The sequence below is a fragment of the Botrytis fragariae genome, assembly GCF_013461495.1.
Source record: "Botrytis fragariae strain BVB16 chromosome Unknown tig00000054, whole genome shotgun sequence".
NCBI lineage: Eukaryota > Fungi > Ascomycota > Leotiomycetes > Helotiales > Sclerotiniaceae > Botrytis > Botrytis fragariae.
In genome coordinates, this window is record NW_023500993.1 from 1,383,731 (window position 1) to 1,407,582 (window position 23,852).

At 42.6% G+C, this 23,852-nt stretch overlaps 10 protein-coding genes across 10 annotated transcripts; 6 read left to right on the plus strand and 4 right to left on the minus strand.

Moving 5' to 3' along the window:
* Window positions 1-1,505: 1,505 nt before the first annotated feature.
* Bfra_005198 (uncharacterized protein) lies at window positions 1,506-2,699 on the minus strand (the record flags this gene model as incomplete). Its single annotated transcript, XM_037335585.1, has 1 exon — window positions 1,506-2,699. The coding sequence occupies one exon, from the start codon at window positions 2,697-2,699 to the stop codon at window positions 1,506-1,508; it is 1,194 nt and encodes a 397-aa protein (XP_037192680.1).
* Window positions 2,700-4,440: 1,741 nt separating this feature from the next.
* Bfra_005199 (uncharacterized protein) lies at window positions 4,441-6,270 on the plus strand (the record flags this gene model as incomplete). Its single annotated transcript, XM_037335586.1, is given in 5 exon segments — window positions 4,441-4,576; window positions 4,795-5,220; window positions 5,454-5,672; window positions 5,733-6,125; window positions 6,140-6,270. 5 exon segments carry the CDS (start codon window positions 4,441-4,443, stop codon window positions 6,268-6,270), a joined length of 1,305 nt encoding a protein of 434 aa, XP_037192681.1.
* A 281-nt stretch (window positions 6,271-6,551) lies between these two features.
* Window positions 6,552-8,348, minus strand: Bfra_005200 (putative ankyrin repeat protein; the record flags this gene model as incomplete). The annotated part of the gene is made up of 2 exons (XM_037335587.1): window positions 6,552-8,170; window positions 8,225-8,348. The coding sequence occupies 2 exons, from the start codon at window positions 8,346-8,348 to the stop codon at window positions 6,552-6,554; spliced, it is 1,743 nt and encodes a 580-aa protein (XP_037192682.1).
* A 2,609-nt stretch (window positions 8,349-10,957) lies between these two features.
* On the minus strand, window positions 10,958-12,094 carry Bfra_005201 (uncharacterized protein; the record flags this gene model as incomplete). Its single annotated transcript, XM_037335588.1, has 2 exons — window positions 10,958-11,364; window positions 11,461-12,094. The coding sequence occupies 2 exons, from the start codon at window positions 12,092-12,094 to the stop codon at window positions 10,958-10,960; spliced, it is 1,041 nt and encodes a 346-aa protein (XP_037192683.1).
* A 2,332-nt stretch (window positions 12,095-14,426) lies between these two features.
* Bfra_005202 (putative rhamnogalacturonase a protein) lies at window positions 14,427-16,351 on the plus strand (the record flags this gene model as incomplete). Its single annotated transcript, XM_037335589.1, has 9 exons — window positions 14,427-14,655; window positions 14,708-14,807; window positions 14,864-14,889; window positions 14,946-15,039; window positions 15,094-15,158; window positions 15,311-15,477; window positions 15,581-15,746; window positions 15,799-16,125; window positions 16,182-16,351. 9 exons carry the CDS (start codon window positions 14,427-14,429, stop codon window positions 16,349-16,351), a joined length of 1,344 nt encoding a protein of 447 aa, XP_037192684.1.
* Window positions 16,352-16,657: 306 nt separating this feature from the next.
* Bfra_005203 (uncharacterized protein) lies at window positions 16,658-17,060 on the minus strand (the record flags this gene model as incomplete). The annotated part of the gene is made up of 2 exons (XM_037335590.1): window positions 16,779-17,060; window positions 16,658-16,719 (listed from the first exon to the last, which is right to left on the minus strand). Exons 1-2 carry the CDS (start codon window positions 17,035-17,037, stop codon window positions 16,658-16,660), a joined length of 321 nt encoding a protein of 106 aa, XP_037192685.1. The 5' UTR covers window positions 17,038-17,060.
* A 364-nt stretch (window positions 17,061-17,424) lies between these two features.
* Window positions 17,425-19,064, plus strand: Bfra_005204 (putative protein hob3 protein; the record flags this gene model as incomplete). The annotated part of the gene is made up of 6 exons (XM_037335591.1): window positions 17,425-17,437; window positions 17,507-17,557; window positions 17,816-18,313; window positions 18,365-18,512; window positions 18,564-18,622; window positions 18,670-19,064. 6 exons carry the CDS (start codon window positions 17,425-17,427, stop codon window positions 19,062-19,064), a joined length of 1,164 nt encoding a protein of 387 aa, XP_037192686.1.
* A 1,628-nt stretch (window positions 19,065-20,692) lies between these two features.
* Window positions 20,693-21,427, plus strand: Bfra_005205 (uncharacterized protein; the record flags this gene model as incomplete). The annotated part of the gene is made up of 2 exons (XM_037335592.1): window positions 20,693-21,011; window positions 21,105-21,427. The coding sequence occupies 2 exons, from the start codon at window positions 20,693-20,695 to the stop codon at window positions 21,425-21,427; spliced, it is 642 nt and encodes a 213-aa protein (XP_037192687.1).
* Window positions 21,428-22,716: 1,289 nt separating this feature from the next.
* Bfra_005206 (uncharacterized protein) lies at window positions 22,717-22,976 on the plus strand (the record flags this gene model as incomplete). The annotated part of the gene is made up of 2 exons (XM_037335593.1): window positions 22,717-22,901; window positions 22,955-22,976. 2 exons carry the CDS (start codon window positions 22,717-22,719, stop codon window positions 22,974-22,976), a joined length of 207 nt encoding a protein of 68 aa, XP_037192688.1.
* Window positions 22,977-23,005: 29 nt separating this feature from the next.
* Bfra_005207 (uncharacterized protein) lies at window positions 23,006-23,852 on the plus strand (the record flags this gene model as incomplete). The annotated part of the gene is made up of 3 exons (XM_037335594.1): window positions 23,006-23,245; window positions 23,306-23,610; window positions 23,660-23,852. Exons 1-3 carry the CDS (start codon window positions 23,090-23,092, stop codon window positions 23,850-23,852), a joined length of 654 nt encoding a protein of 217 aa, XP_037192689.1. The 5' UTR covers window positions 23,006-23,089.

A 23,852-nucleotide genomic window follows, 5' to 3' on the forward strand; every position in this document is an offset into this window, starting at 1 on the left:
ACAATAGTGGATAGGTTTTAGGGAGGGTGTGGGCTAAAAGATATGCATACTTGATATTATGATCCCATCACGGTTTGCGGCATGTAGTTACTTCTTGGGATATACCACATAACGAATGAGGATGTAGATTTTGATGGGAATAAGGGATGTGATGATCTGGAGTATAGTTATTAGATGTTTGTAGAGTATCTAGTTGAGAATGGGGTATCGGAAGGTATCAGTATTCTTCTTTGGTCTTGGATTTGGGTTTGAATTTGGGTTTGAATTTGGCTTTAGTAATAGAGTAGAGTTGAGTTGGGTTTGGGTTTGGGTTTGGGGATGGAGGGAGTGGGAGTAGGAGTTAGAATGGGGGTTGGGGGGTTCAGAGGTCTTTGATTGATAGGGTAGTTTTTTGTGAGAGTTGGAATTTGGAAAATGAGAGAAGGAGAGGAATTAGAGTGTAGGTATTAGATATTGGATACTTGGGAAGTACAATACATAGAAATATATGCAAGATTTTTTAGACCTTGGAACTTGGAACTTGGGAGTTTCTGGTAGGGATTAGGCTCGGCTGGGTATCTGGATTAGGGCGGTGTAGTGTAGTTTAGTATAGGTGAGTTGTAGCGTTTCTCTTTTTGGGGGTGTGAGGAATCAATTGGTATTTTCTCCTGGGGGTTTGTTCATTTTGATAGGGCAGTTGATTTTATTTGGGGTTTTGCGGGTATTACTGTGCCTAATTATCGAAAGCGATGTTTTTTTTTTGTTTTGACTTTATAGGGCTTCGGAAAGATAATTCAATACTGTTAAAACAATACAATTTATCATGGTTGATTAACCATCCAATGCGAAGGATTTATAAAGACTATAGAGTAATTATAAAACTCATTCAATTTCATTCTCAGTATTCCTATCTTTTGGGGGGCGAGGGGGAAACCTTAAAAAAGTGGATTTCAAAAGTGTGGATGTAAAAGGGGCTTCGGTTAAAATATTACTCGGAAAAATATGATATCGATCAGCACGGTCTTAGGAGTAGAATTATTTGAAACTATAGGGTTTTGGGCTGATTGTTTGGGTTTTGTTCTTATTAGATTGATTATAGGATTTGGGGTTTGGGATGGAAGATTGGTAGGTGGTTTGTTGGGAAATGGGGTAATTGGTTGAGGATTGTTGCGTTGCGGAGAGGAAAAAGGGCTTTGTATGGAGAGTTTTGCTCCACCGAAAATACTTAACCGTTTATATCATACCCGGCCCCCTATATAAGATTTCCATCTCTCTTCCGACTGAAGGCTCACATAACATTGTACTCTCGATCATTGCTGGAATTAGAATTGGATCACCTAGGTATCTTCTGGGCTTTTATTCTTCTCATTTCCGTCTAGAATACAAATCTTTCCGTCGTTTGTTCCCGTTGCTTGCTGCATAGATACATAAAAAAAACACCACGGGCGTAGAATCAAAAGAGAAACAGTAACCTAGGTCCAACCATAAATTTCCCTAGAAGTTTCTTATGCAAGGCTGATACTCGCCTACCAATCCTCGACGGTATGATACTCTTTGTTGGGAAGAGACTTCTCTCGAGCATCAATAGGCTTGCGATCCACCAAGATCCTAATCTCGATATCAAAGCAAACTTCGACAGTTGTAGAATTGCTGTGATCAGAGAGACAAAGTGGATAAGCTTGCTTGTTCTCCATGTCACAGTATACCCTTTCCTGGTAGGAAACGAAGTCTGGACCAACAGAAGTATCACTAGCGCAAAGCTCGTTGGCACTGTGGCTAGTATGGTTGCTCATGATTAATCTTCCTACAAACGAGTTCGAACGAGGACCAGTAAAAGTGCTGTTGGTTGCCATTGAACTATTTGTCATTCGTCCCTGGCTACGTGGCAGATGATTGGGCTTCCATGATGAACAGGGGCTGTTTTCGCTTCTTCGTTCCCCGAGTACTGGAGAAGGAACCGGTGGTAGGGGGTTGCAATCTAGTTTGCTACCCTCAACACCCACGACCAATGCCCTATCGACATCAAGAAGAGTCTTTTGTTTGAATTTGAGAATGGGGTCGAAATATGGTAAACATGTATCCATGTCGATATCATTGTACATCCAAAAGCGGGGCTTGCTATCACATACGAGGAAAGTGTCGTTTTGGTATGCAGCAAGACGTTGAGTTGTTGGTGTGAAGTCTGTGATGTGAATTCCTAATCCCTTGATGCCAATTCCATTACTACCATCACTGTCAATCCATGTGCATTTTGGCGTATAGTCATCTTGAATATTGGAGATTGTCTGAGCCGGATACCATGGTCCGCCACAAAAGTGTCCCCAGTCACCCATCCAGGATTCCTTCAGACCATCTGGCCAAGTAACAGTAACATAAGAGATACAAATAGCATCAGTACCTCCAGATATAACGGAGATATACTGAGCTTGTCTACCTCCTAAATTGTCACTGGCTGGAAGCTTGATATCTTCCCAACTGCCGTCCGCAATCTTGTTCTTGCTGCTACCTTCTATATCCGATATCAATCGGCCTGCAACATCAAATAATCGAATCCCAGGAATATTGCCCGATAGACTGTCTTTGTCTTGTGTTTTTTCTGATGTGGATGTCCCTACACCAATGCGGACCACTGTGGTCTTGGCGATTCTATTTGGAAATGCTTCATCGAGGAGAGGGAGCATGGTAAGCCCCCCAATGGCGAACCCAATAGCATTAGCCATGATTTTCGGTAGACTATTTGATAACTTGTGAGGGGAAAGAATCCAATTTACTGTGATGAATTGAGATTCAAGAAGAGATTTGACAGTGTCTTTAGTTGAGTCCCACAGACTTGTTGTAGATAGATGTATAGAAGTCTAGAGGAATTTTCAATACCTTATATAGTTCTCAATTTATGTTGCTGCCACGTTCATTTTATAAAGCTGGTTCTCACTCTCACATTGAGCTAACAATGGTAGTAATTGGTGAAACCATGTTTGGAAGTCAGAGATTGGACCGCGTATACGAGTTTCAAATCTAGCACAGAGGATCATACTTTGAATCCTACTTGAGAAGTGAAGCACAGTCAAACAAGTTGCATTTTTGAGGTAAGAGAAATGTGGCATCATGAGATTCCGTAGTCGTAGATGAAACAATTCTTCCCAATGAGTCTTATGATGGTGGTTACGGGCCGAGGGAAGTAGGGTTAAAGGAAATGAAACCGATTCTCTGAAGGATTCAAGTTGGTACCAACATACCGAGTAGACTCCAACATGTGCAAAAGAGGAACGAAGGTACAACTCCAAAACGTACAACAACATGCCAATATGACACATCAGGTGGTATTAACCATAATTCTAAGCAGTGGATGTTAGTATATAAGCCAATGAATGATGACCAGGCACAAATTTGAAGCATATAGTCGTCCTGTGCCACTGTGTTATCTTGGCGTTGGGTACTGTGCCTGAAGTGATGAAACGTTTCCCGTTAGCCTTGGCGTTGGCTTTCGATGATTGCAGCAACTAAGTATGATTGATTCTAGTGCATAGAGATCTAAAGCAGCCAATCCATCCATAAGATTACTGATACTTCGATCCTAAATGCACGGCAACAATTAAGCGATAAATTCAGGGGTACGACTACACTTTCCGTACGTACCAACTAACTATTTGTTTGCAACAAAAAGACGACCGCAGTAAAGATATCACCAAATTCGAAGTTATCAATCCTGCAACACTGGGTGGCATGTTAATACTCACTTGCAGTTTTCCTGATTTGTAGCTATGTTGACATGTGTCCCTTCTCGTGTTTGCAAACTTCGTTTGCAATCTCGATTTTTTTGGATACCACACCCAGAATCCTCATTGCAGTGGCAAATTTTGCTTTTGGGGAACTCTTACGAATCAAGACAGGCGAAGTTAAACTCAGAAATTCTCAAGCTCGTTTCGACAAATCAAGAAACTAATTGTCTTCTTTGTCGTGCCATACTTCCCGCAATTCCGAAGATTGCTCTCACATTAGTGCCCTTCTTTGTGAAATCTACTATTATCACCATCTTTTAATCTTACTACCCTTAAAATTTCAGACTAGAAATATATAACCAACGTAGACACCAACATGTGTGCATCTCCTGCGAAATCCTTAAGGAGTTCACGATCCTTCGAAAGATATTTTTTAGTCATGAAGTCCAGCTGCAACATGTTGTTGGCTTTGAAACCGTGTGTATGTATCAATTCCGTGAGGTGAAAGCTTTGAGATTTGGCAAGTTCATGGAGATAGGGCTCTTCGACTGCTATATAATGACCGTGTCGAGCCGAGTTGTAAAATCTGCAAACACAACAATATCCTATTTCAATCATCAAGTTCCCAATCATTACTATTTTTCAACAATCATATATTTTCCTGGTTACCACCAATATTTACCTAACTGCCACACCCGTCTATTTTCTCTTCTCAAGCCCCGACGCCGTAGATAGACTCAACATGCGATACTCTATCATTTGGCTTGCCGCGGTCCTGGTAGCTCTTGGGCTCCAGGGAATCAATGGTCGAGCCCTGCTTCACCAACAACGAGGTTTACCATCACTGGCGCCCGAATGTATCTCCAAAGATTGTACTAGTAAGTCATCCCCCAGGAACTGGGTAAAAGCTTCGGATTTTCCATTTATACTGTATTTTGTTAATGAAGAGCGCTTGGTTCTTCCCGGTATTTTCCATTGAACTTTTATGTCAACAAATATTTCAGTTAATAAAAGGCTCGAAAGCTTCCCAAATTTTGATCGGAAAATAGTCTACATTCAGTGTTCGTAGTGTTTTTTGATGCTGACTACTAGACAGCTTCAATCAATCATGTACACTTTACCAGAAATCTCATTCCCAGAATCGAGGTTTTCAAGCCTAAGCCACCTGTGGAGATTGTACCAGAGACGGAAGAAACCACAGGATCAAATACCGAAACAGAATCTGATCCACCACCCCAACAGGAAATTACGGAGTCTTCTGATACATCCAACTCAGAAACTACAACTCAGCAAACTCAGCAAGAGCTTACACAATCAGAAACTCCCGTAAAAGAGCCTGCTACTAAAGATCCTACCTTGGTCAACTCGGGAGATTCAAAGTCCGGTGAGAATGCACCTCAAGTATTGGATGGAGCGAAATACATAGCGCGCGGTAGGACAGTTCAAAACAATTTGGATGTTGCTATAAGCAAAAAAGTGGCAGACAAGGTCGTGAGACCTAGGGGAACTGACCCATCACCTGGTAAGTAGCTGATCCGAGACTTCCAACGGTGCAAGATACCCTCAGAAAGTGAATACCTCTTAATTTTGAACGGGACCGGAGCATTGAATTGTTTGACCTGTCTAGTCTAACTAAAGTTCAATTCATTTGATACGTCCGATCAGAAGTTGCTGTTGAGAAACTTATGGTTGTGTACACCAAGATCTGGACTGTTGATAACCTGTTATGACTTCCCTTGATACTAAATTTTGAAGATTCAAATGCTAATTGTGGGTTTCAAATTACTGCAGGAGACGGATCGATTGCAAATGTTTACGACGGGTATGCACTGGTAAACCCTGTCGACATAGACATTCCCAACCCGATACCAGGTGAAACGGCAACACTCAAGGATTGGGCGTATTCGAAACTCGCCGATACATTCAAAGAGCCTGAACTTGGACTCTCCGGTGAACCATCTTTTACTGTCTTGAGTGAGTAGATTGAATAAGCCATCTAACTATATCGAAATTCTGACGCAATCGTTAATATAGATTGGGATAGTGTGGAGTTGAAAGCAGGTCAAGGATATAGAAATGTTAATCACGGAGGTTATAACGCTGACGAAGGTATCATTGTGGTTGATGATGTAGAAGCTGCAAATGACAACTTGGCCTCGAGCGACCCTGAAAGACTCCAATCGTCTAGTATAACATATCAGACATGGGCACAAATTGCCGGACCTAGTGGTAAGACTGGAGGCTTGAAGATGGTTATTCAGCAGAATGTGAAGAATGTTGGAACTAGAAAAATGATCAAAGATGCTTATACAAGCAAGGGTCTTGATTTCAAGAAAGATACCGGAGATTGGGCTATGGATCCAAAAGATGATGCAAGACAACAAGCATTTCTTGCATTGTTGGCTCAGATAACGGGAGACCTACGGGGTATATGCTAACAGATTTTCACAATTCATTGGGAGATAAAAAGGTTACTCGAATCTTGACTTATCAGTTCGAGGGTGATGAAGATGAGATAGAAGTCCATGATGGCTTAGGTTGGTGGCATATGGTCTTGATTGTGGGAAACTAACTTTCCATTCCTCAAAAAGATATGCCTATATGACCTAGTTTTAAGTGTTATTCAGGCATAGCTGGAATCTCGGTCTGTTTTGAGAGGCAAAATTAGCACAGAGTAGTTGATAGGATCGCTCTTAGTTTTTGTTTGGTAGCTTGTGCTGATGATGTTGGATGTTGGGGCGTTTTAGTTGTCGGATTTTAGATATTCTTGAGCTTGAAGCAAAGACTTTATTTGAAAAAGCGATTTTGCTCTTGGTGAGGTTTGAGTGAACTAAAAGGATTTGCTCGATCGAATCAATATCTACCACAAACGTGCCATAGCTGCCGCGGAGTTTTGGCTTGTTGTCCAAAATGTGATCCATCGACAGATGCTTCTATCGTTTCAGCACCCGCAGATAGCAACAGTTGCAAAATATCGGCCCATCCTTTCTGCATCGCGGTACGAACTGGGTTATTATTGCCATGAACACTTCCGGAAGGAGAGGCCCCAGCCTCGAGAAGAAGGCGTGTCATTAGGAAATCACCATGAACAACCGCGTAGTAAAGAGCCATCTCACCACTCTCACCAATAGCTCGTCCCTCTTCAAGCATGAAACGCATCATATGATGGTGACTACTCCATGCAGCTAAGGTCAATAGTGGTACAGATTCTCGCGAAGCATGAATATTGATTTTTTCTTGGAATGCAGCACCATTTTTGATAAGAACGCGAACTACGTCTTGGTGACCTCGTAGAACTGCAAAACTCATCGCGTCAAACCCGACATTATAGGCGGGTTTCGAGGTTCGGTTACACCAAGCATCCCGGTCTGCGCCATGTGAAAGCAACAAGGACACAATCTTAGAACGACCTTTGTAAGCTGCACAATGGATCGGTGCCCAATTCGGCATGACGCTATATTCATATGCAGCATTGCAATTAATGTTCACACCACGATCAAGCATGAACTTGACCAGTTCCTCTCTACCTGAGTACGATGCTTGAAGAAGAATTTCTTCTTGAATTCTTTTCCTTAGAGGATGTGAATTATAGAACTGTTCCAGAAGATATAAAATCAGATCGACAGATCCAGTCCTCGCTGCGGCAAGAAGGATTTGCCTGATTTCATCTCCATGAAGTGGCAGAACGGCATTGAAACGTGGTTGAACGAGAATCCTCACAGCTTCGATGCATCCACTTCTTGCAGCCACACGCAAAGCACTTCCGGACGAGCAAAAGTATTTTTCCTTTTCCAAGGTAACTGGCCAATGTTGCTTGTCCATCCAGTATTGCCAGTAACGACCATAGTATGGCTGCATCGCATTCAAATCTGCACCATAATTTAAAAGGATATGGATTATGGTAGTTCTTCCATATCTTGCTGCAAGGTGCAATGGTTTCCCAAAATACTTGTTTCTGAATTCGGCATCAGCGTCGTGGTCTTTGAGTAAGACTTGTGTGAGTTCGATGTCGTTGGCGATAATGGCCACACTCAGTCTATTATGTAGGCCGAGAATCATTTCAGGAGCAGTTGTATTTGTAGGTATGTCATGGTCTATTAAAACGCTATCACTTGGAGAGACTGGCTGCCGTGGAACACGTAGAAACAATTCCCTTCTGCCGCTTAGGCCCCTGGAAGACGTCCAGGACAACCGTTCTTCCATTGCTTCACATACTGTAAGTTCAAGGTGCAGTTGCTCTTCTTCCGTATAATTCTTGAGTGCAGCCACTGCGCGTATTGCCTGATATGCAGGTGCTAGAATAGCATTCTCAGGATCATGTTTCATCTCTATATGTATAAGAAGAGGCGCAATGCGGGGTAGTTTGCTGGGAGAATAGTTGAGGCATATCTTCAGGGCGTCATCAACAGGACCATGAGGATTCTTCAAGTAATCGACACATATTGCCCTCGTAATAAACGTCTCGAAAATTTCTATATAAAGGTAAATACAAACATGTCGTAAATCGTTGAGTTGTTAACACGTACTGCACACTACTCGCAGACCAAGAGCCTTCCATAGGCCGACAGTTTCCAATACTTCAGTAATTATCAACTTGACAAGATCATTGGGAAGACCGACTAGGTTGATGGCACTAGTAGTAGTAATCATATTGACTGGCGTAATCTTGAGAATGAACAACGAAGTTCAAGGTTGCATATCGATGCCGGAGTATTCATATGTTTTATAGCCAAGAGTTGGTGGCTTGGCTGCGGCACAAGACCGAAACATACCCATTCTCGTATTTATAGAATGAATCATCCGGCCATGAAGGGATCTTTCCAATCGAGCTGTGTTTCAAGGAGAGATTGTTGGTACTTGTTGGTTGACTAATCATCTCCTTCACCGCCTTCATATGGCAGGAAATACAACTTTCACAGCCAAATCTTAACATCTTGCAATTGATGGCAATCAGCCAAAATTGAGAAAGAGTCTTCTCACACGGATCATTTGGCTCTTCGTGGAAGTTTATCTCCTTCATATTCTACTATGCGATACAGTACCATGCAAATTTGAAGAAGTCATCCAGCAAACCATCGCACATTCTCATAAGACGCCCTGTTCGTATGTAGCTTCTATGTATATTTGACGTGGTCGATGGGCTACTCGTGGGACTTTTCACATGTACACAAAAGCCTTTCGATGAAGGAGCCGTTGGCTATACACATAACTTCTGTCAATGATTGCATTCAATCTTGCTCAGAAACTACTTCTATCCAGCCAGCGCTTTTTCAGTAAGTCAAGCATGTCAGTTCTATGGGGCTCAGCTAAATTGAGCATCTCAATAATTTCCGTTTCGGAGCCAGTCTTGTAGGATCTAATAGAAAGATTGTGCAAAGGTTTATTAATATCACTGCAACAAAACTGATGCGAGTTGGCACATGCAATCATTGTAAATTATTCCCTCTTTTGCTGAAGCAGTAATTGCATTATCTGAGCCTAAATTGCTAGGGAGGAACGGGAAGATTCATATATGCGCCTCCGATCGAAAAGGAATACACATATACCCTTGATTTCACGTAAGAATAAGTGAAAACAAATCATGGTGCTGCAGGAAAACATTTTACCATATTTTCCCTAACTCAAGTCCGGTGCTAATACAAAAGAATGCATCCAGGATTCTGAGGTGGAAACTCGGTTGCTACTTCCCACAACTTGCAATTGTTCTGGGTGTCGAGTGCAAGCATCAATGACATAATTCTACCAAGCACGAAGCGAAGTTGAATAATTGGATTGGACTGCTTGTCACAGCGAAAGAAGTTGATCATTTTACCCCCTTTCAGGTGGCACATGCGTCACGATTAAAAACTGTATGAGGTAGTTTCTTGAATCTGAGTATACCAACTTAGCTGAGCTGAGATTGATCAATACATATTCCAGAACTTTGATCCTTCCCTCACCAAACATATCCTCGTGGTACAGTGGTCTACGTAACGCCTCCACCCAAGCCATAGTAATCGGGGCCCTCTCAATCGGGCCAAATAGAGGACAGTTTGGTACAGTCATTCTATAGTACGAAGTTGATTGGGACCTAGAGGCGCTTCACAGCGCTTCGAAGTTTTGCTGTTTTATTCTTTGTTTATTTTCTTTTTTGAAGATTCAATTTTGAGTATTTTTGATTCGGTTCGTCAAGTAGCTAGAGCATCACTTTGTATTTTTGTGGGGCAATTCTTTTTTAAGCGACGTCGAGGTTAGGTATGGGATCCTCACTTTTGGAACAGTGAATATTTTTGAAGGATTTCGAAAACGTGAACTGATTCATGTGTAAGCATGACGTTCATCAATTTGTACTTTCAAGCTGAATATTGCTTTCCAATTCATTTAGTTAGATCGAATGATTTTGACAGAATCTCGCTTATGGTAACCGCCACTGCTGCACTACTCAACCTGTTCGCGGTAGCAAGCTCTAAACTTCCATTCGTATCTCCTACCGTCTTCGTATTCAGATTTATATAACTCGTAAATTTCAGCGTAGATACAGATACATCGCTGTCTTCAATTCCCATCGTGAATTAGCCCAAATCGAACCACATTTTCTGATTACCTCTGAATATCTCAAAAATCGACAAAAGCAAGCTCTCGCAACACCCTTTGATTGTCATTCCCCACAAATATATAAGTACTAACCTCGAGTGTGCATGCCTCTTACCATCATTCTTGGAAAGAAGTCAGATGACGAAATATTTGGACTAGAGGCTATTGATTTCTGTGATTGCTGGGGGAGTGGTGACATCTGCGTAAAGTGTATCGCGGTTGTGACAAACTCTTGGGTGGTGCTTTTTGAGTATTGAAACATCTTCCTGTTTTCTTCGTGTTGATTGAGAAGATCTTGATTACTTGATCAATCATTTATATCATTTTGTAGAAGCGGCTGCGAGCATCTTAGTTTGGTTCTCGAAATCAAAATCAAAATCGCTAAAATTGAAGAATGAATAATTGAGGAATGAATCAAAAGCTAATGGATCATTCGGATAGGTGAGTGATTCATTCTTTTGTTGCAAAGAGCGACAACCTTTGGCTTTGAATATGGCGTTGGCAACGACACGGAAGTCTGGCATCAATTTTCACATTACGAGAGTTGTGAAAAAGTAGCATCAATTAAAAGCTCTCACATACAGATCAGCGACCTACTCCCAGAAGGCGCAAACGAAGTGGAATCATTCAATCTCCATGTGATGCAATTATCAGCATGTCTAATCTACAAATATACACCCTCACCACTAACAAAACACAATCCATCCCCAAATCACCGTCACTAGCCCCCAACTCCAATGCCTGTTTATACCCATAATCGAGCCTTCAGATTTAGGAGGTGAAGAAGTGTCCCCCCCAATCTCCCCATTCGTACTTTCTACCACTTTCAAACAACTCAAATGTGATTCCGCACTAGCAGTAATAGATGAGGTATCATTAGAACTGGATACGTTCCACAAAATTGTGAGGATCGGGGTAATGCCGTCATAAAATTCGCCCCTTGCGAGGTCCGAGAGTAACGCAAAGTGAGCGACATCCACTATACTCGAGGATGTGGTGTTGTGGATTAAAGACAACTCGTAATTCTCTCCAGTCGTTGGGATACAATCGGGGGATTTAGGTGTGCTTGGTGGAGAAATTGGGGAGCTCAACCCTATTATTGTCATATTAGCCATAAGCTTTCGCTGAGATATCGCTCACTATTGAAATTGGCATACCTTGTGCAACAACATCTCCCCAGCTGCAGTACAAGATGCCGGAGCTTGAGATTTAATGGCTGACTGTAGCGTATTGCAAATAACTGTTTCGTTCCGAGTGTTCGAGGTGCTTGACAAAATTTTGGCCATTTGAGATTGAGATTGAGCTAATAGGTCATTAACACAAGATGCTGTAAGAGCATCATTACATGTTCCCGTAGCGCTAGTTCCGAATGTTAAGTTTGAAGCTATTCCATCGAAAAATAGTGCGCATGCATGGGTGTTTGACTCTGAGGTCAAATTAACCGTCGGAGGGGTGCCAAGATAAAAATCTCGACTCAATGTTATGTTGAAGGAGTAAGTGGCAGTGGGCTCAACAGGGCCTGTAGGAGACGAAGAAGTCTGGCGATGCTTGAGATGCGTAGTAGGAACAGAAGGTTCGACTGTTTCCTCGGATTCTTGAATCCCCAATGTCCAAGTAAATGGTGATGAATCGGCCGAAGTATTAAATGAAGTGATTCCGATCACAGAGAGTGTGATATTATTGATTGGGCATGTCGGTGGATTATACTGAGTGACGCAGTTCACAGAATCACAACCGATGAGCGTTTGAGCCTTTATGATAGTTGAGATAGAAAGCACAAAAGCAACGGAACACAACATTCGTTTTACTTCTCGATGGTACATGTTGATGCAAAAGTAGAGTTGATGTAGTGGTGGTGCTGGTGGGTGAGACACCTTTATATCAACCAAGAAATCAAACAGCGAAAAGGATCGAAGATGTCAAATTCGGAGGGCTTAATATGTACTTATAAATCATCAGGATTGAGGAGAGGAGATAAAACGCCGAATCAATCACTGGACTGCGGATTCCTCATGGAAACAGTGCCGCAAGCATTCCAACAGGTACAAACGAGAAGTGGATAATTTGACAAGTCAAATTTCGAAATAATTACCCACTGCGAGTCAATATTTCTATAATTATACTCGTAGTGGTGTATCCATCCAACTCATTAAACTTTTGGTGTAATTACAAGAATGAATAGTAAACCGACTGCGCAAGGAGGCTTAAAACAAGTCGTTCAATGCCGGGACCAATAGAAACGTCAATATCGTGGTATATTCGATCCTTCGAATAGATTTAATTCACGCTGAAACAAAGGCGAGAGGCACAGCAAGACTTGAGAATTGTCCTACTCAAATCCATACTCCAAATAAGAAATCATAACTGCCATGTACACTTGCGCAATGGATTGATAAGAATGACACGCAACTAGAAACAAAGGCAAAGTTGAATATTAATGTAAAGAAGCTTTTATTTCTGCCACACGTAAAAAAGAGGCACCATGAAAAATGCACGACAAGAGACTATGGTAATTCCATGGCAACGGCGAAAAGATCCTACTCTATCATCAGGATCTTTAAGGAAGAAACTCGCATTTTCAAGGATCGATATCGCAGTAGACACACGTGAGATACTCATACTGTCTGATTCTTGGATATCGGGTAGCATCGCGTTATCACTATAATTATCGTTGACTTATTTTTGGGGGCGAAAGTAGGTAAGAACTCAGTGCATAATGGTATGAGTCGTTGGTGAATCGCTCGAGAGTCGTTGATTGTTGTTCTGAAGGGTTTGAAGTCCCGTGTTCCCCACTTTTGATTTCATGGAGGAGATAACCTACGTCAAACATCTCAATTCTCAAACAATCATTTGTAGGATTACCTACATCTAGTTCATCAACCAATTTCAAGGCTTTTAGCCGACTTTTGGTAATCTCGTGGATCACATGCGCGTACAGTACAGATTGTGAGCTAGCAATCTTTCATTGAGGCGCACATAGATGCATCGACCATGACTTCATTGTCACCAACGCTTGTGGTTGGCAAATGCCAAGATATGCAGCAATTTAGGCCAATTTCATAACTACTATCAGAGTCTTTACGAGTTGGGGTGGATGGAGAAATGGACGTCCTTCGTCGGCGTAATGTGATGCGATACGACAGCTATTCCCGAACAGAATACCGATGTAAGATCATCGAGAGATTTCGGGGAAAAATCTGCCGGGAGACACGATAGTCCTCGAGGCAACCATGGTGGATGAAGAGTACCTTTTGGAAGTACCTACCTTCAGATTTCTCATTTTCTTCCATTTGTCTACCAGCCCACGATTAAGGGCTATGGGGTGTCAAGAGATGATGCAAATTGAAGTTTTGAGTGCTTCGCTCTGGTCTTCTGAAGTATAGGAGATGTCAGATAAAAAGCATTTGTATTTCGGGAATTTCGAAAGCCTACTATGTTTGAGTATTCCTTTTTTCTTTCTTTTTTTTTTGGCAACTTTCAGTCTTGATCCATATATCTGTTACGATCTATGAGCTTAATTTTCATCCAAAATATCTCCCGGCGCTGGAAAAATCTCCGCAATTATCCGGCAGATTTCTGGGGTAATCATACATATTATGGAACCCTAGATTTCTGTTGTAGCCAAGATGCCATTACCCCTGTGGTACAGCAATATAAAGTTGTTTCGCTGGCCTTTATCCCACGAATCGCCAAGCGTACCTTACATCACGCGTTGCTGAATTTCATTACTTTACCCAATGTGCTATATTCGTTGTTTGATCGTCGCGAGTAACTTTCCCAATGCCCATCATTACTCCGTTCGGTAAATAGGATACCCGTTTCTGGAAGGCCGAATGCATTCACACTTTCATGTGCATGCATTTTTCGAACCCTTTCCCTTTTCTCTCAATTTTATATATAAGCGCAACAATACTCTTTAAGTCCTGACATTGCCAAGGAAGAGACCGAGGTGCCCGGTTGAGCGGGTGAGAATTCGGCGAAGGATCATTCAACAAGCTAGATGGTCCCTCAGTCAAGGGAAACTGAATTGCCATGCACTTATATGTGCTAACCATGATCCCCAAATTTATGTTCTGTCCATCAAGTGCTATGCTCTCTTTCACTCCGCTCATACCCAAAACTAAAACCTAGTACTCCGAGTCTTCCGAGATCACAATGCGTCTAAATCTGAAGACCATTCTACTTTCCGCGTCGTTGTTCTTGCCATCTCTTGTATCTGCCCAGCTAGCTTCTGGCTATCCGATTGGCCCCCTTACTACTTCAGCTGCGAAATGGGCAAAAAAAGTCTGTGATGTGACTAAGTATGGCGCAGTAGCCGACGGAAAGACAGATCTGGGACCAGCTCTTCTTGCCGCATTCAATGCCTGCGCAAGTGGTGGTGTCGGTATGTTTGTAGACTTACGTGATTTTGGTGTACGATACTAAGAACGATCTAGTGAACATCCCTCTTGGGAACTATGCGATGTCTACATGGGTTACACTATCTGGTGGTAATGCATGGGCCATAAATCTCGAGGGTGTCATTCTTAGAACTGGGTAAGCTCTCTTGGTGCTTCAAACCCATTTTTAGTTTGCTAAGAATTTGTATCCAGTACTGCAGGCGGACATATGATCGTTGGTAAGTTTACCGCCTGAACACTCATAATTTTAGCATTTTCTAATTCCCACCTATAGTCGAAGACTCTACCGACTTCGAAATATACAGCAGTAGATCAAGCGGCGCTATCCAAGGTTATGGATATGTATTCCATGCACAGGGAATTTATGGGTAAGAGTCTATGATGAAAAGTCGTCTCGAGAATATTGTTAACCCTCAGTGAAGGCCTCGTCTCATTCGACTGATAAACGTTGTCAACTTTTCTATTCACGACATTGCACTTGTCGACTGTAAGTTCCCTATGACCTTTCTCTACCAAAATTGTTTCAAGTTTTGAATCTATTCCCATGCAGCCCCGCGCAGTAAACTGCAATATATCTTCTAGTTATCTACCAATGCCTCTGTCCATTATACTGTCGATATCTACTGATCGATCCACTAGCTCCGGCATTCCACCTCATTCTCGACACCGTGCAAAATGGTCAAGTATACAATCTAATCATCCGTGGTGGAAACGAAGGTGGATTGGATGGCATCGATGTTTGGGGCTTCAACGTCCATATCCATGATGTAGAAGTTACCAACAAAGACGAATGTGTCACTGTCAAGGTATGCTCTATCACCTGCGCAATTTTTTCTAGAAAGCTTCCACTATGCAATCCATCTTATCTAGAATATCACAATTCATGTATATGATGCTAACAGAACTCAGAACCCATCCAACCACATGCTAATTGAAAATATCCATTGTAATGTAAGCGGTGGGTGTGCGATTGGTAGCTTGGGGGCAGATACTGCCATTTCGAAGATTACTTACAATAACATCTACTCCTGGCAATCTAATCAGATGTTCATGATCAAGAGTAACGGTGGATCAGGCAAGTTTTCTTCGCTCTTATCATCATTGTCCTTCCTAATAAATTCTTCCAGGATCGGTATCCGACAGTGTATTCTCAAATTTCATTGGCCATAGTAATGCATATTCTCTCGACATTGACGCATATTGGAAATCAACACCAGCAACTGGCGACGGTGTTTTGTATACCGGTCTCACTTTCTCCAATTGGGAAGGAACTTGTGCAGATGGTACCTTGAGAGCACCTATTCAAGTCATTTGTCCAACAGGCCAACCTTGCGCGGGTTTGAGCATTACAAACTTTGCAATGTGGACAGACACGGGTAGTTACGAGTTGTATAAATGTCAAAATGCTTGGGGTGATGGAGGATGTTTGGTTCACGGCACTGCGCATACAGCTTGTAAGTTGCCATGCTTTTTTTTTTATCATTACAATGGCTAATGAACTCTATGATAGACTCGATTGTGACACAAACGGTATCATCAGCGCCTTCTGGCTACTCTGCAGCAAAAATGCCGAATGATTTGGCTGCTGGATATGCGCTGACGGCTAGTATCCCTATCCCCACGATCCCTACTACTTTCTTCCCCGGACAAGTTCCAGCAACGAAGAGGGCATATCCATAGTCGCCAGATGGAGGATAGATATGCATGCGAAAACATAAGAAGTGTAAATAAATGCAGGAAAGCAAGATAGTTCGTAAATCTTACTCTGCTTCATACATTGAAGTTCTCACTCCCTTGTTGCTTTCTTCGACAAACGTTTTATGTCCATATGATATCTGCAAGTTCCCTCTTCGGGGTATAACGACCGTATTGCGCATCTCCTGTGATAAAAAACCCCGATATATTTGTCTTGACATGCAACTCTCGAGATTTTGACCGTAACTCCAATCGCCATTACTCCATTATCCCATGCGGTTTTTACATCATTCATGCAATGTTGTCAACATCCATTCCCTCGTTGGCTGCATTTGATGTAGTCTCTGGCGCATCTAGAATCATAATTAGCACCAGAACCTCGGTATCAATTACAGGTTTACAAAGTACTAACCAGTCATCTTGACCTCTCCCTCTTTCATTGCCTGTTCCAATGCTCTTTGACGTGCACAGTTTTGCGCCTTTTGGACCTTGCGAGCCTTCTTTCCGGATAAAGGTGCTAAAGGTCCACTCGTGGGGTGCAGAACAGTACTGGCTCTGGTGCCTCTTGGATTTTTGGTAATCTTGTTGATGGCATTCTTGCGTTGAGTCTTTGCTCTGTTTGCGATCTTGCGCTTCTTTTGAGGAACGTTGGGGTTGCTTTTGGATGCCATTTTGAGATGATTTTCGAATTTCGAGTTGTGGATTGACTTGCAGATGGAATTCTTTGAATGAGGAAATAATTTTGAATGGACAGGGTAGTGATCCACTGCGGGTGAACACTTTCACCGAATCCCCGATGCTTGCAGCTGCGCCACAAGCCAAGTTTACTACCTGAGCCCGGAATTCATCATCATTGTCATCACTTTTCTTGAATATATTCACATTCAAACCCATATTACCAATACATCATCTTCTTTCTTTACCACATTTGTAGTGGTCAGCATACAACTTCGAACTTCTTTGGAGTTTTCAATTCTTATTCAATTTACATAACACCAGCAGTCCAATTTTGAAGATACCTGATTATTCCTTGTGTTGTTTACTTTGAATAATTTATCATGTCGTGGGCAGGTAAGAAGAATACATTTGTGAACTTTGCGAGGATAAAGAAGATCAAACTAACGATCTATCTGTGAAAAGGCTTTAAGAAGAATGTCAATAGGGCAACTACTCAGGTTATGATGAAGACTGGTGAGTGAACCTACCTTGAGGAACTTGCGGGGATCGGGGGTGGACGTCAAAGAAATATGATGCCATCCCCGAATTCTTGCGAGGGTCTTTCGAGTTATGATCTGTTTGTTTTCTAGGCAGCAAGCTAATTTTATTCATTCAAGGTCATGTTGAGAAAACAAATGATCGCGATTACGAAGTTGAAGAAAGGTTAGTTACAACTTTATTACACAACCACAATGGCTACAACAACGGCCGAACACGATACCATGGCGGAAGAATCCGACGAGGAAATGAAGGCGCTCTTGAGAGCTGTGCAAGAAGTCAGCTTGCGATTGACTTTGGAGAATGCCGGTTACTCCAGTAACTCTGAATCCGAATCCGATTACGAGTCAGAAGATGAAAAAGAAGCCGAGATCGACGACAACAATTCATCAGGCTATCCTTCAACCACTCCCTCCAACTTTCTGTCTACACCATCTGCCTCATCTGTCGACTACTACCCATCAAGCCCTTTCTTGCACTCGACCTCGATTTCCTCCAACATTCTGACCGACTACCTTCCATCAACTCCTATTTTACTTTCAAGATCGACCTCTTCCAATTCCGGAAATGAAGACTTGGAATGGGATTATTTTTTGGCCCAATTCATGGCGGCCGAAACCGAGGAAGAAAAGAGAATTGTAGTTGACCAAGTTTCTAGACGTTATCGCACAATGGAGGCCGCTTCATTGAGACTGCAGAAGGAGTCGAAAGGTTATTTGGATTCTTTGAGAGGTAAATTGATTCATTCCGATTTCTTTGAAGGTGAGCTGACAACAAATGCAGCAATGACCGCTTCCCAGATGCGCATTGCTGAGACCATTGATGCCTTCTACGGTGATGCCGGCGCAAAGGATGGTGTCAGTCGCAGTTACAAGCAAGCTGTAGAGGATCTCGACGCCGAGACAATTAAAGCCCTTGATGGACCATACCGGTAAGATTTACACGTTTGTTTGCGCAAAGTGAACGAAGCTAACAATACCAGTACTACCGTCTTGGAGCCCATCTCAAGATTCTGTGCCTACTTCCCCGATATCAATGAGTGTAAGGATATTCCTGGTTTCTTTTGATGCATGCTGAATAGTTTTTAGGTATTAAGAAGCGTAACCACAAGCTCCTCGACTACGATGCCATGCGCGCAAAGGTTAAGAAGCTCGTCGAGAAGCCAGATAAAGATGTCACCAAACTCCCTCGTGCCGAAAAGGAGACTGAGATGGCTAAGGCGGCTTACGAGCAACTCAACGACCAACTCTTTAATGAACTTCCTCAACTCATCGACCTTCGTGTTCCTTACCTTGATCCAAGTTTCGAAGCTTTAGTCAAAATCCAACTTCGCTTCTGTGCTGAGGCATATTCTAGAATGGCACAAGTACAACAATATTTGGATGCTGATACAAGAGAGCAATATGCGCAAGGACATCTCGATAGCAGGGTTGAGCAGGTTTTGCAAGAAATTCGTGAATTAAGTATCAGTGGAACAGTTTGAGCAGTGCGATTTCATATGGGGTTAATATCAAGGAATGTTATTTGCATGGTACTTATGGTACTTCATGAATATATGACTGGTGTTACATGGAAGAAAGTTAGGGTTTTGACTGGCAAGCGTTGTCATTTGACTTCGATATCAAAGGAAGGCGTTTGGGAAAGTTGTATACCGTTGCCAGACCCAATTGTAAAGGACTGAGCATGTATCATCTAGGATTGGTTTTTCTGTAGACACGATAACTTTATCTTGCTGCTTGCAAGATCATAATCATCACCTTGAATCATCTGTACTATTCACTGCCTGTGATGTGACATGATAGCTGACGTTGTTGCGCGTCATTCGAGGTTTGGCTAACAGCTAAATAGAGAATCATGGACCTAGCTCTAGGGCATCAAGGGAGACTATCGTTTCATACCTACTTGATTATCATCTCATGGTAACATAGCTTCAGTATCTCGCGTGGACCTGCTCTTCAGGATTCTCATTTTTAATGCTTAGATACATATGCGTCCACTATTTTTATGTATCTATCGTCCACTTGTTCATTCAACAATTAATAGAAGACTCCAAGTTGTTCCATTCTTCGAATTATATAAATATCTGTTACATGATTCGGATCATTTGAAACGATGAAATTTTGTACCGGCTTCCTTGCACATACACTACCGACATGGATTGGATTGGATACAAGCATCGCCAGGACCTCCTCATAGATCGACAATCGCCTTTCCCCACAATTGAAACTTGGCCTAACAGATCTAGGGACCTTTTGCATGTGGGATTGATATTTTTAAACGTTATTTGTTTGGGAATGGGACGCTTCTTCTTTTTTTGCCTTTGAATTTTATAATGAACATGAGAATGATGAGATGTGGTAGACTGATTGCAGTTTCCTGAGGTGCGGGAGGGGACTAGGGTGTCGTCAGCGAAACGGATTTTCTGGGACTCGGGAGGGAGGAGAGTTCTTTGAATATGTTGGTTGGAGGGTTTGGATTCTGGGAGAGGGGTTTGAGTCGTCGCTTGTATGCTTCCGTGTGCCGAATTTGTTCTCTAGACGGAATGCTTGTCTCGAGAATCGAACTTCACGGGAAGTAACAGAAAAGATGCGTTGCTTCGCGGCTACATGCATGGGGTATCCCTAGAACTAGGGATCAAATGAAAGATAGTCTCCGCAATGAGGTTTACTGGCGGTTTGATCATATTACTGTACTTTGAGGTGAAATTGTACATTCGCGTCCTTTGGTGCGCTTTGGGAAGTTGATACTGGGGATTGGATATTTTCTTGGTAGAACAGCTTGGGACGAAGGTTTGATAGCTCTTGGCGCATACGTTGACGGAGCTAGATAGGGGGAGAGTGGATGGGGTAGAATGCTATTCTTGGTGTGTCGGGAGAGATAGCTTGGGTTGTAGATCTGAGCTATGGGAATGAAGATGAAATGGATGGATAGGGTGGAGTAATGTATATAAGGATACTTCTCGTCGCTCTTAGCACGGTATCTGGACATCATCACTTCCATTCTACATTCCTATTAACTTTTAACAAATCTTCGGCAGGACCGTGTTTATTTCTTACTCTATTTTATATCTCCAACAGACTATCTATCTTCCTCTCCATCCAAACCATCAAAATGCAATTCTCCACCGTCTTCCTCTCTCTCCTCGCCGCTACAGCCGTCGTAGCAAAAGGCAACTCCACCAAGCCTGTCACCGACAAATCCCTCTGCAAAGAGATGAACAAGCTCGAGAAGCTCGTGGACCAAGCCCAAAACACCACAAAGCTCGCCTCCAAAACAAACAACAACCAGACGAAAATCGATAGTATTGTGGCGAAAGCGAGCGCTGCCGCTGTGCAGCTCGATGCGATGCAGGCGAATACTACGCTGGTGTCGACTTGTGCTGTGATTGATGCGGCGCAGACGACAAAGAAGCAGTGTAATAAGATGGAAGGTGTGTATTCCATTTCTTTTCTAATTACCATTCCCATTCCCATTTCCCTTCTCTATAATCCATAATCTCAATCCCATTCTCACACCCGTTCAGACCTCCAAAAAACCATCGCCACCGCCGCCAACAGCACCAAGCTCGCCGCCAAAACCAAAGGCAACGCCACAAAAGAAGCAGAATACCAAGCCAAAGCCACGAAAGCGCAAACGAAACTTGCAGAGATGACAAGTAATACTACGTTGGTGGATGCGTGCAGTGCGCTGCAGACGGAGAAGGAGGCTAAACAGGCGGATACGACGACTACGAATGCGGCGACTAGCTCTACGGCTGCGAGTGGTGCGGCGGGATTGGTGGGTGCCAAGTTGGGAAGCTTGGTAGGCGCGGGTGTCTTGGTTGCGGTGGGGATGAGCTTGTTGTAGAGAGGAGAGGTGGGGATGGAGGTTATGAGGGCGTGGGTTGTGTCTGATGGTGGATTGGGGGAGGGGATTGGTATCTATATCAGTAAATCAAACCAAAGGCCGTGGAATTGTGAATATCTACTTCAGGAATCATCACTGGGTTGGATATGGAAGAAACACCGAGTTGGCGAAAATGCGACATGCATACATCATGGACTCGCAACCTCGTGTACTATAACCAACTACATTCTTTAGACAATTCACAGTACACCTGGACAAGTTAGGATAAGAATGAATGAAGAATTACATGTTGAAGAAACAGACAAGCAAGAACCAATGGATAATCGACTAAAACGTGACTTCATCAAAACAGTATCTTAGCAACGAAAGTAACAGAAAACACCGATCACACCTTATCTCAGGGAGCTCTACCTGACTCGACACATGTGTTCATGAGGTCAACACGCAAGGTATATCATAGCTTCCAAGAGAGACTTACTATTCATCCATCCATCCATCTATCCGAGCTCGTAAATACTTCAATCAAAATCAACGGTTATGATACATAGGATCAATACACACTCATGTAACTGCAAGTGCGGCTCAAAATCCCCTCATTTCAAACAAGGACCACCATCCAAACTAGCTGGAGTAGGTGAAAAAATCCTTAAAATGGATCCAAATCAATTCAAACGACACTCGTTATTGGATATCAATACGCACAACCCGTGTAATCTGCAGACTCCAACGACGATCAACATCTAACCCATTAAACAAACACAGTGACAGCTACCACCTCACACCATACCCAACCCAACTCGGTCCCCCAAGAAGTTCAAAATACCCAAAAATAAATCCCCGTGGTCCATCCATCCCATTCATATACCGATCTCTCAACTCTTAGCCGCAAAATTAATTTCTCTGCCTAAAAGACCCGTTCCGTCGTACCAATTGCTCACTGTTGTCAGAACCTTATTTTATTTGCGAACGCCCGTTAAGGCTGTGAGGAACAGAACACGGACCCACATCTAACCTTAAAGTTTTTGGTGGCTTTTTTGATAGGTTGTAGTTTGCTTCATGGGTGAGCTGAAAAGTTGTTGTTGGCTTTGATAGTCTTGGCTTTGGAGGAGGAGAGTGGAGTTAAAGATGTGATTCTTCGTGAGTTTTTTTATTTCCATGATTGCATGGTATTATTTGAGGCTCATGTGAAGACTGCCAAGTAAATGGATAGTTACGTTGAGAATTTGAATCCCAAGCTCTACAAATCGCGTAACCAATTGTATACTTTCCCTAGGGTATGATAAATCACAATGACATATCTCAAAGCGCAAACCCGTAATTTTCTAAGCCAAGTAAGGAAGCAAACAAGTATTGCAACCCAAGAGACGATCGACAAAAGTGGAAGTAAGAGATATGCAATTGGAAGTGAGGCTGAAAAATGCCATGCCATGCCATGCCATGCACCTTCCCGCCCTTCGAATCACGAGGGAGACAGGTAGGTACGAAGGGATACATATTTGAGCAAACGATTTTCCATTCAGATATGAGGTTCTTGTACACTACTTTTTAGATTCGTTTATTCTTTCGCTGTTACATCGGTGCTCTTATTCGTATATTTTAAATTTGAACATTGTACCACGAGAAGCCTTCGAGTTGAATTAAGCACCTTGAGAAGCTACCATAATGACTGTCGCGAATACAACTCATATTCCTGGTGCGAGGGGTGCTTTACTTGGACTTCGCATTGCACAACTGGTGCTTGCTGTTATTATACTTGCTCTTTCATCGTATGGAGTTTACTGGCTTGTATATGATGGAGATGCACTTACATTGGCTTCGGTAAGCTTTTGCTATCTCCCTATTCACTCACATTTAAGACTAACCGTGGGTAATATTCAGGCCTCAATCTCGATTGTCATTTGTGTCTATGTGATAGTAGCAAGCACAGGCGCACCTGTCCTGTATAACTACTGGGCTATACTCGGACTGGATATCATCGCCGTGATACTTTGGGTTGTATCATTCCCAATTCTCGCCTCGCAAATCGCAAATGCCATTACTGTCGAAGATACTTGCGACTCATATTACTATTGTTACTACTACAAACACAAACGTGGATTGGGACTTGAGAAGCGTGCAGAGACCACTTGGGAGACATATAAGAATGTGATGATTGCAACATCTGCATTGGGTGGTCTTGAGTTGTAAGTGTTCAACAGATTCACCTCGTGAACAATTATTAATCACATTTAGTGTACTTTTTGCGATTACACTCATCATTCTCGGGATTAATCTTCATCGACATCGCAGTGCTGGAGGCCATTGTCAACCTGGTGCTGCAGCTCCTAGACAGGTTGATTTTGAAGAAAAACAACGACGTAATGTCACTGCACCTGCGGAGCCAAGTCAACCTGAGGTGTATAATCCACCAGCCATCCACCACTAG